Here is a 10,907-nt window from a genome sequence, read left to right as displayed (position 1 = left end):
TTTAATCTAACAGCAAGTTAAGCCTAGTTTAACTGAGTAGTAAGAAACCCGCCCTTAATAATTTAAAGATACTTATCTTTATAAAAATAGTAAATAAAGTAACAAAAAGATACAAAGTTATATACATAAATCAATAGTATTTCTGTTTTACTTTTCGCAAACACTCTCTAGTGTAGGCTAATCTTAATTTGGTTCTAGTTTAGTTCTAGTTCATTTTAGTTTATTACTAGTTCATTTCTATTTTAGTTTTAATTCAATTCTTGTTCAGTCCTCTCAACAGTCGCTTGTGGTAGACTGTGTCAATTGTACTCAGACTGTTTTATGCGGCCAACTTTTTTAGCCACAACTGTTTTTCTTGTCAGCAGCCATATAGTCTGGTAGCATTATGCTAATGTTATCAAAGTTATTAGTGGCAACTTTCAAACAAAAAGAGAAAAGCAAAATAACGACAATATAAAAAAGGTGACAACGACAGCTTTTTGATTAAGAAAATTAAAGTGTGAAATGTCAAAGCATTCACATAAAAAATCCATCTAATACTGAAATGTCAAACTGTATGTAAAAAAGCTAATAATGAATTCATCACTCATATCACCTCAATAAATTCACTATAAAAAGAGAATAATAAATAAAATACAAAAATTATTATTGTTTTTTGTTTGCTTCTTTACAAAAAGTGCAGTTTATTTACATAAAACACAATAACAATGTAAAAAAATAAACAAATTAAAATAAAATAGATAACAAACTAAAAACATTCCTCAAAAACACACGCACTAACACGATAAACAGCACAAAATAACAATGGACGATACGGATTTACAATTGAACTTTGCCGAATTTTGTTTTGATCATTTTCAACATAATGAAAACGCTAAAGATGACCAGTATAAGACTCCTTTGGGCAGCAAAGATAACTCACCTAATGGCAATGAATCGGAGAGTATAGAAGTGGTAGAGACCCCATCTAATACCTATCGCGGACCTCTGCAAGAGAGCACTATTAGTTCGGCTAGTACCAATAATACGGACATTTGTGTTTTGGACTCACACTACACAAATGATGATATACAATTCTTGCCTGATCATGATGTGGACGATGATGACGAAGTAGACGATGGTGTAGCTGATGAGTTTATTGAAAGTGAGGAGGGTGATGAAGTATTTTTACGGGCCGTTGATGTTGTGGATAAACATGAAGACTTCACTGTCCTACAAAAACCCCACAAAACCCGGCGTTTGTGTAATTGTGAAGAATCTACTGAAGTTTTAATGTTAATCAATTCGGAATATCAAGAAAAACGTAAAACCACTTATTCCGGCACCGATTCCGATGTTGAGGTCCTTATGTCCGAGGAAATTATCGAATCCGACTGGACTAATGCTCTCGATGAAAATCCACAAAAAAGCGCTATATTAGAACCAATCAAATCTAATTTGTTATCGGAAGCTGAAGTCTCATCGGCCTCTTGTCTACAGCAATCTTGTGATGGTAATTCTTTGAAAACTCAAGATTCAACAGATTTTGATATTTCAGGAGAGGAGTTGGCTGAAGCTGCCGTGCAAAATGATAAATATCAAAATTTGAATAGATTACAACTTTTACAGGTGATACAGAAGCAAGAGTTATGTATACAAGCTCTGGAAGATACGGTCGAACGTTATCAAAAAGCCCAGCAACGTTTGTTCGATCATGTTGATGCTTTGCGCTTAGAATTAAGTGAGATACGAATTTCTCCTCTTAAGAATAATGAACAATCGGAAGATGTTTAATTGTATTTTAAGACTTAAGGGAAATACGCTTTTAGCGCCATTTTCAGTAAAAAAACTTAACATAAAGTTACAACTTATTTGCGGGGTTATTTTGTAAATAATTTTATTTCATTTTTAATTTTTTTCAACAAATTATATGAAAAAAATTTCAATAGTGAGATAAAGTAGTTTATAAAATATAAGATTTTAATTTAAACAATTCTTAGTTAAAAATTGTAACAAAATAAACATTTGTTTCGAAATTTAACTAAGTGCCAAATGTACACATATAGCTAAAATATTGAAAATTTTTTTAAATAAAAATTTTCAATATTTTAATCTTTTGGCTTTAAATTGTCTGCAAGTTGAGATTTTATTGTTAATGGCGTTTTAAAGATATATTTTTATTTATAAATGTTTAATTGGTAAATACTTGACAAATGTAGTTTATACAAATTATTTTAGCGATCTCAAAAAATAAATTTTAAATCTCACAATCATATTTCATAATTTTATTGCTTCTTAAATATATATATATATATATATATATATATATATATATATATATATATATATATATATATATATATATATATATATATATATATATATATATATATAGATCAGTGTTGCTCAAACACATACTACCATAGAGTACCATAGTTTTATTTGTGTTGGTAAAGCAGCAGAGAACAGAATTCAATTCAAAATAAAAGTATACTAATAAAATTACTATAAACTATAAAGTATATGCTAACTGTCAAATGTTTATTATGGATTTTGACAGCCAGCGTATATCAAAGTCTATATATAAAAAACTAACAACTGTTCTCTCATGTTCTCCTACATTAATTCGGCTTTCTCAAAATTTTGTTGTTGTATTTCTGTGTGTATTTTAAAAACGTCGCGTACAGACCTTGCTTCGACAAGTGCTGATCAGCAACTGATTTGATTTTGTTTTTCAAGTTGAGAGCAAACCCACTGATATTGCTCATTATAAAAAGAAGAAGAATTAAACCTATAGTGTATGTGTATCAACTTAGCGTCAGCAGAATTTTCTTACCCTATCACGCGTGCTATGTAATGGCAATCTTGCGCTCCTCTGATATAGATAGATAGATAGATCTATCTATCTATCTATGGCATATTTAATGAACTGCATCCAATTAAATTATTCATATTCTCACACAAACTTAATTTTTGATAAACAAAATTTTATTTGTTAGTTTTGTAATCAATATGTTTGCTTCAGTAAATTTGGTTTATAGTTTAATAATTTTTAATTTTTTTAAATCTTCAATTTCAAATATTACAACAGTACTCACAATATGGCTACTCTATAGATTTGCACAGTCTGGCAGTCTCTTACAGTAAATTAAACAACCCTGTTTTAAAGCCGACCCATAATTTGTCAGCCATTTTTTATTTCATAATTTGTGAAGAAAAAATTAAGTACATACAGAAAATATTTTCTCCGCTGTGCATTTTTTAAAAGAAAAATAAATATTATTCAATTTACAAAAGAACTTAAAAAAAACTTAAAAACAATCAAAATATATTATTGAAATAAAGTGAATAAATAAAAACTAAAGATTTTAAGAACAATTTATAATTAGCTGTGAACAAAGAACATTTATTGCAATTAACAAAGAAGGTAAGTTATTTTAGATTAAAAAATTATTTCAAATCTATTAATTTTAATTATAATCGAGAAAAACTAATCATTTAAATGATTTAGTATACGTATAACCTCAATTAGTGAGAGGTCCTCATCTTCTCGCCATTTTCCATATTGTATGTACATATGTACACTTTTTTTTGGGGGGCAAAAACAAAAATGCATAATTTTTCAATATTTTATGAGTCACAAGCTATAATTAAATATCTAATAATAACAAATAGTATGTACTTTGGTTTTTAAACAAAGAAGAGCTATAGACGTTTTTATATGTGCATATTTTAAAATCAATATGATTTGTTAAATAGGGACATTTTAATAGTTTGGTACATTTTCTGTTCTGTAAAAACTCATTTTTTCCTATAACAACTAATACACATACTGTATATCTATATGTATCCCTATTATAAGATTCTATAGAAGCCAATTGATTGGTAGGTCGAGTCTTTATAAATAATACCTAACCTATCATCATAATGAGGATAGAGTAGTCTAGTCTTCTATATATAGGATTTATGGCTCCTATATTCCTATATTACATTACCAATTCTTTCAAAAAATAAATAAGTTTTTATATTTTCCCTTTATTGCAGTTTGACTTTTTAATTTAGTTAATTCACAACTAACTATTTGCTAGAACAACAAAAAAAAAAAATATTTTTTGAAGTAAAAATCGTAATAAAATAAAAATACCTTAAAAAAAATTAAAAGAAAGACATGATGTCTTCAACATTAAGTAAAATCCATGTGACAAATTCAACGGGTCTTTCTTTAAATGAACGTTTTACGGCCATATCAACACAACCAAAAGTTGTAACCAATATTGGTACAACCCGACGCAGCCGTAGTCGCAGCCGTAGTGTACAGCGACAAGTACCCGTTCCAGCTGCAGCCGAACGTGTAACATCACGAGCCAATCAACGGTTATTGGCTCAACTCCAGAGGAAACATAAAGTACAAGCTGCTTTAAAATTGAAACGTGTATGTGTTAAATGAAACTTAAAGAAATTTTTATTTAAAAACAAGGAAGAAATACTAAAAATTCTACATGAAATGGAATTTAGCTAAAAAAAACTTTCTTTTGAAACATCTGAAATGCAAAGAATGTGGCCTGCGCATGAATAGCATAAACTCAAATGCATAAGCAGCCACTTATGGTTACTTACTTTGACGGCCTTGGTCAAGTTTTCAACTTCTCCTTCAGATGATTTTTGAGAAATTCTGTAGAAATAGTCACGGCCTAACTCTAAACTCCCTTTTCAAAACAAAAAACCCAATTCTATTTAAAACTTTTATTATGATCTAACCTTTGGCATTAACCTCTAGCGTACGCATTTGAAGCGTTTTGGAAAATTTGATTTCCATAAGAAAACTATTTTTTATTATAAAGCAAACAGTTCATGAAAGCTTTAAGTGTAAAGCTTAGTAACTGGATTTTTCGATTTAACTAGTTGACATTGCGACAAATTCTGTATAAGGAAATAAATGGGAAGAATTTGTGAGGATAACGTTTTCTGACGAATGTTTGCAGGGATTTTAAATTAAGTTAAAATGCGTTTAACTTGCTGATCTTCAAACAAATTGGGAAAAGCAATAATCTTTAAAGTTTCCTGGGATCCAGAAATTTCAACAATTTTCCTTAGAAATCTTAGTTTTTTCATATATTTGCGAGAATATAGCTTCGCACTTCATACTCAGTTACCAGAATCCTGCAAAAGAGCATACTGCTTGGGAATAGAGATACAACAAAGTATTGCTGCCAAAAAAGAATATTATTGGATCTTAACACTGTATCCTGGGTACCTACAACACTAGAACTCTATGCAGAATCTTAATCGGAGCTCCTAATATTTATGCAAACGTGTTCTATATGATATTCACTTTTAACATCAACCACTGAATGATTGAAACCAAAAAATTAGGCTTATTTTTAACTAAGGAAAGGTTTTAAGGAACTATAGCCATTTCCGATATTATCCACCTACTCTACTGGTCTCTATATACTGTTAACAGTTGGCGAAAACTCCTCAGTTATATATGATTCAATTAACTCCTTTTCTCTGCAAATTACTGGATTTTGCTGAAACAAAATAGACGAATTTCGAGATAGACAGCAGATTGAAAAACTACAGGGCCTGGAGCAGGAATTGAAAACAACAATCTACGTTAATAATCTACAATACTGAATCATTTATTCGCAAATGATTTTTCCCAACAAAACCAATTAAATCAAACTTATTTGTTTCACAATACAACAAATTTCGATTTTGACAGCAGATTCGAAGTATACAAGAACATGGACCAGAAATTGAAAAAAAAAAAAAAATACTATAATGCTCTACAAATAATCGCAAATAATTTACTCTAGTTAAACAAAAGTTCCGTTCCTTTCAAACTTTCAACAAAATCAATTAAAGCATATTCATTTGTTTCACAATGAAACAAAATGAACTAGTTTCGCCTTTAACTGCAAATTCGAAGCCTAAATGTCGGGATCAGAAATTGAAAACAACAATCTACGATAATATTCTACAAATATTCGCAAACCAAAGTTCCCTTTCATTCAAATAAGATTCTGCGGACTTTCACTTCAGCAAATAATATTCCATGCATAAAAGAAGCAATAAATTTAAATAATCGAACTTTTTACAACTGATTTGAGGACCTGACAAGCTGAGCAACACCAGACGAAAGAATTCTACAAATTCTACATTTTGTAGAATGAGTGAAATACGTTTCACCCGAATTGTCAATACTTTTAATAAAACGAAAGTCTATGGAATTGTTTAGATCGGGAATAATCATACGGAAAACTTACTCAAGTTTTCTACAATTTTTGCTACGACAACTAAACATCCATTAAGAATTACAAATTGTAATCAAGGAATATCTTAAAAAAAACTCATAACAATTTTGTAATTGAAATCAGAGAATATCTACAGTAGAACAAGTCTTAACAATCATCGTATCAAATATGACCTTGAAACTGGAGAATATCTACAGTATAATATGTCATAATAATCATTCCTAAAGATGATAAAAATAACTAAAATTAGATTAACTGATATGTATTTTAAAAATGCCATAATAGAATTGGGTTGGGTTACGGCTAAATGAAAGCAAGAGAAGAAATAAGAGCAAACAAACAAAAAATAAACACAATAAAAACACCTTTATAATAACAAAACCAAACTATTTCTACACACCTAATTTGCGTGTGAATCTTACAGAGAAGTATGCGTACCGTTGGTGGCAGATCGAATGGTAGTGGTGGAGCTAATGGCAGAATACGACGTGGCACTGTCAAAGCATTTCGCGTAGGAGCTAATGGTAAACCCATACGCACCAACAGCCTGACCCGTATTGCAACGTAAGCATCTTTTTTTCATTAAAAACTACTTACTACTAAAAAATAAGAAAGGAGGACATTATAAAACAAACAAAAGAAAAAACTAAATAATTTATATGCCTCCTAAACACCACTTACTACGCTTAAACTTTAAATACCTAAAAAATAACGTAATATTCAAAATTATCAACTTGCTTAGCATGAATGCTGATCGCGAGATTACCAACAATCGTGGCAGACCCTTGCGTCGTTCTAATTCATCAAACAATCTAGCCGGTCGTTTGGGACCTAGACGTCCTACTGTGGGCGGTGCTGCTCAACGTGTGGCCAGAAGAAATATTGATCGTCAACGTGGTCGCAATAGTGTTGGCAATCGCGGCAGATCTACTGGCCTTAATAATCGTGGTCGCTCACGTAGTCGTTCTCGTACACGCACCCTGTCCGATAATGGACGCAATCGTTCACGTACCCGCAACAATTCAGACAATCAACTTAATAATCGTAGCCGCTCCAGAAATCGTAATTCGGTCAACGCACAAACGAATAACAACAACAACAACGTACGTCGTGGTCGTTCCCGTAGTCGCAGTCGTGGACGTGTTGCTGCTGGCTCTGTAAACAAATCAAATTTGCCAATTAAAGCACGCTTGGGTGTACGTCCCGGTGTGGCTGCAAATCGCGGTACAAATAATAGACGTGGTCGCAATGCTAGTCTAACCAGACGGGGTGTACAAACAGGTCGTGTACAGAAGAGACGTAATTCTACAAATGCAAATGCTGCTGGAAACGATAATAATGGACGTGGTCGTATGAGATCAAGGTAAGTGTGTACCAAATATTGTTTGTTTTATGCATTTATATACAATTTTCTTTTTAATGACATGAATCTGTTAGATGAGATTTTTTAAGTGACATAAAAATTATTCATTCAATCCCATGATTAATTATTGAAGTATGATCCAAAACGTATTCTGTGTGTTTAATTGAGAATTTAGATTTAGACATTAGGATATTGCAAATTAGCAAAATCTACTTTTATCATAGGAAATTACCTTTTCCATAAATCTTCTACAAAGAGGAACCCTGTTTTGATTAAATAAATTTACAATACGATTTTTTTTAAAGTATCACAAAAAAAACGTTTTCATAAAAATTGTTTTCTTTGCTGAAAAAAAGCTTTATTTTCATAGAATATATTTTTGCACAATAAGCTTTCCTACAAAAAGATTTCTTTTCGAAAAAAACCCATTTTAACAAAGTTTTCTTTTCGCAGAAAAAAGCTTTTGCACAAAGTTTTTTTTTCCCAGAAAAAAAGTTTTTTCATAAAAAAGTTATCTTTTAGCAGAAAAGAGCTTTTACATAAAAATTTGTCTTTTCGCAGAAAAAAATATTTTTCAAAAAAAGCTTTCTTTTAATAGTAAAAAGGTTTCTTTCAAGAAAAAGTTTTTCATATAAAGCTTTCTTTTCATTGAAAACCTTTGTCACGAAAATATTTTTCTTTTTAGGAAGAAAGCTTTTTTAAAAGAAATTTAGTTTTCGTAGAAAAAAATTTATTAGAAAGCAAAAAGTTATTTGATTTAAAAGTGTTTACTGATATTTCGTTTCCTGCAATTCGAAACTGTTTGAAAATAAAGTAAAAGGTTTTCCAAAATTACAAAATGTTAATGTTATTAAGAATCTATGTGTTTAGAAAAGCCATTTAGTTACAAGAAACCTTATGGAAAGAAATTAAAAAAAAACAGAATTAGAAAAAACGGAAACTAAGTCATGCGGTATAATGCAGATAAGTAAAACTAAGGGAAGAGGTGTAAAAATACAGATTTTCCACAAAATAAGGATTACACAAAGAGGAATGAACATTTTAATTTTCTGACAAATGGGAAAACAGACATAAATGAATTAATAACTGAATACTCTGACGGAAAAGGAATAACACCATTATCCAGATTTTTCATCAATAAAAGCTTTATCACATTATTACTAACTAAAAAGCAGATGATATTTAAAGCAACTTCACAAATTTAAACTTTCTGAAAATTTTAATTTTCTGACAAATGGAAAAACGGACTAAGGGAAATGAAATAACACCATCATCCAGATATTTTCATCAATAAAAGCTTCATCACATTATTATTAACTAAACACCAGCTGATATTTTAAAGCAAATCCACAAATTTAAACTTTCTTATTCAAGATCTGCCGTTCGTAATAACAGCAAAAATGGTAATGTGCGTTCACGATCACGTTCTCGCACACGCAAGGGTCAGGTAGGTCAGCAACGCCAGCAACAGGGTTCAGGACAAGTAAGACAGCAACGTAACAACCGTGCTCCCCGCGGACGCCAGCAACAACGACGTGGTAACAACATCAGCAACGGTCAAAGAGGTACAAATAATAATGGTAAAGCTCAAACACAACAAAGACGTGGACGCAGTCGTAGTCGCACCGGACGTGGTGCTAATAGCGGCGGCAACTCTCGTAATCAAGGTAAAAACGAACCATAAGTTGCTGACAGACAGGGGATCTCTTCTTAAACAAGTCAAACATGGATTTGTGGTTCAGCAAATAACAAAAATCAAAATTCAAACAAAACTTCTTTTTGTTTCAGCTTTTTTTTAATGCAAACAAAAACCTATTTCTATCTTTAGGAAATAAATCAGCAGCAGCAACAAAACCGGCTGTCAACAAAGATGCTTTGGACAAAGAGTTGGATCAATATATGGCCACAACAAAGACTGAACATGAAATGGATTACTTGTTAAAGAATTAAAGGATTGATGCTGATGATGGAAGGAAGTACGATTTGTTCACAATATTATAACATTTGCTCCAACTCCCCCCAAACAATGATAATGATTGTTTTGATATTTAAAACTATACTCTTTTTGTGTATAGTTGACATTTTTTTATAAATGTTTTTATTAGTGTAATTAGTTTAACTATAATATCAAAAAATAGTTGTAATTCAATATAACTATTTCATTTTTTATAAATAAGTAATTATATAATTTAAGTCATTTGTCATTTAGTTTGTTTTTTTTTATTTTTTGCCATTTTGCTTACATACACGAAATATTTTGTCCATTTTTTGTTGTATATATGAAAAAAATACATAATTGTTTACTTTTTATTTTACAATATAATAAAGAGGAATATATCATTTATATTAAACTCTGCTGTACATATTTAACTTAATGAGTATAAATAAAAAACCCCTATTTCTTAGTAAAAAATAAAACTTTTGTTTAAGTTATTTTCTTTTCTTTATTTTCTTTTTAAACAAAAATCAATTTGAAATCAATATGTATCTTCAAAATGCATAATAAGTTTTTGAAAGTACATACTTGTTCTAATTTGTTTGCTATTAATCTCCAAAGACCAAATTTAAGTGTGTATCTCCACAGCTTTATAATCATATTTGTAGTTATCATCAGTTGTTTTATAGACACATATGTTTGAATATCTACTGCTTTAACATGGTCAATTAAGTTTTACACTTGATTTAATTTCAAACAACTTTTAAATACAAATTAAATGACTAGTCTTTTATGAAATCCCTATCCACTCAACTCCCCCTTCTGTAATGTTGTCTTTGAGAGTCTTAAAGCCCTTATAACTAATAATCTTAAACTTTTCTAAAGGGAATAATTATATTTACACAACAAAATCCTTTTATATTCTTATATCTATCCTATCAATTGGATTTTATACATACAAATTATGTATAAGAGCTTTTTTCTTGCTACTGTTTGTTTTGGCCTATAAATGCAAATTGTATACAGAACAATTCATGATGTTTAATATTGTCCTTTAAGGGATTTATAAAGTAGATAATCTTCGTTGTGTAATGAGCGTAAGAAAATTGTACTACATATTAAACTAAAAAGAAAGGGTAACTCTTAGTCTTCAATTGGATATATACATTTTCCAACCATCAAAAGTGATCACAGATGTTTGCATCTTTGGCTCAATACCTTCTACTTCTACTTTCCGTTAAAAATAAACTTTTATATTTTGTAATAAGTGTAATAGTAATTACATATTATCGTTGTTTTGGGAATATGGTTTCCAAAATAAATGGAAATTTTCGTTTTCACTTAAAAAATAGATTTTTGTTAGAGAATCAAA

At 30.1% G+C, this 10,907-nt stretch overlaps 1 protein-coding gene across 2 annotated transcripts; it reads left to right on the top strand.

Annotated features, from left to right (window-relative positions):
• Positions 1 to 3,153: 3,153 nt before the first annotated feature.
• Positions 3,154 to 9,950, top strand: LOC119605397 (uncharacterized protein DDB_G0287625). 2 transcript variants are annotated; one of them, XM_037958473.1, is made up of 6 exons: positions 3,154 to 3,406; positions 4,024 to 4,411; positions 6,661 to 6,800; positions 6,979 to 7,599; positions 8,974 to 9,266; positions 9,428 to 9,950. In XM_037958473.1, the coding sequence occupies exons 2-6, from the start codon at positions 4,148 to 4,150 to the stop codon at positions 9,547 to 9,549; spliced, it is 1,440 nt and encodes a 479-aa protein (XP_037814401.1). In that variant the 5' UTR covers positions 3,154 to 3,406; positions 4,024 to 4,147; the 3' UTR covers positions 9,550 to 9,950. The 2 variants fall into 2 exon arrangements, with proteins under 2 accessions (XP_037814401.1, XP_037814402.1); XM_037958474.1 differs by having other exon boundaries at positions 9,388 to 9,950.
• The last annotated feature ends 957 nt before the right edge of the window (positions 9,951 to 10,907 follow it).

The sequence above is a fragment of the Lucilia sericata genome, unplaced genomic scaffold (genome assembly GCF_015586225.1).
Source record: "Lucilia sericata isolate MDLA Ls3-8-SP2 unplaced genomic scaffold, ASM1558622v1 Contig000482F_arrow, whole genome shotgun sequence".
Lineage (NCBI taxonomy): Eukaryota > Metazoa > Arthropoda > Insecta > Diptera > Calliphoridae > Lucilia > Lucilia sericata.
This window is presented reverse-complemented; position numbering and strand designations above follow the sequence as displayed.

What these genes read in the sequence shown, in the direction of transcription:
- LOC119605397 (XM_037958473.1), top strand. Translation starts at nt 4,148, where the DNA reads ATGATGTCTTCAACATTAAGTAAAATCCATGTGACAAATTCAACGGGT. An exon ending in CTGCTTTAAAATTGAAACGT is followed by an intron (nt 4,412 to 6,660) that starts GTATGTGTTAAA and finishes TGAATCTTACAG; the next exon opens with AGAAGTATGCGTACCGTTGG. An exon ending in AGCCTGACCCGTATTGCAAC is followed by an intron (nt 6,801 to 6,978) that starts GTAAGCATCTTT and finishes CAACTTGCTTAG; the next exon opens with CATGAATGCTGATCGCGAGA.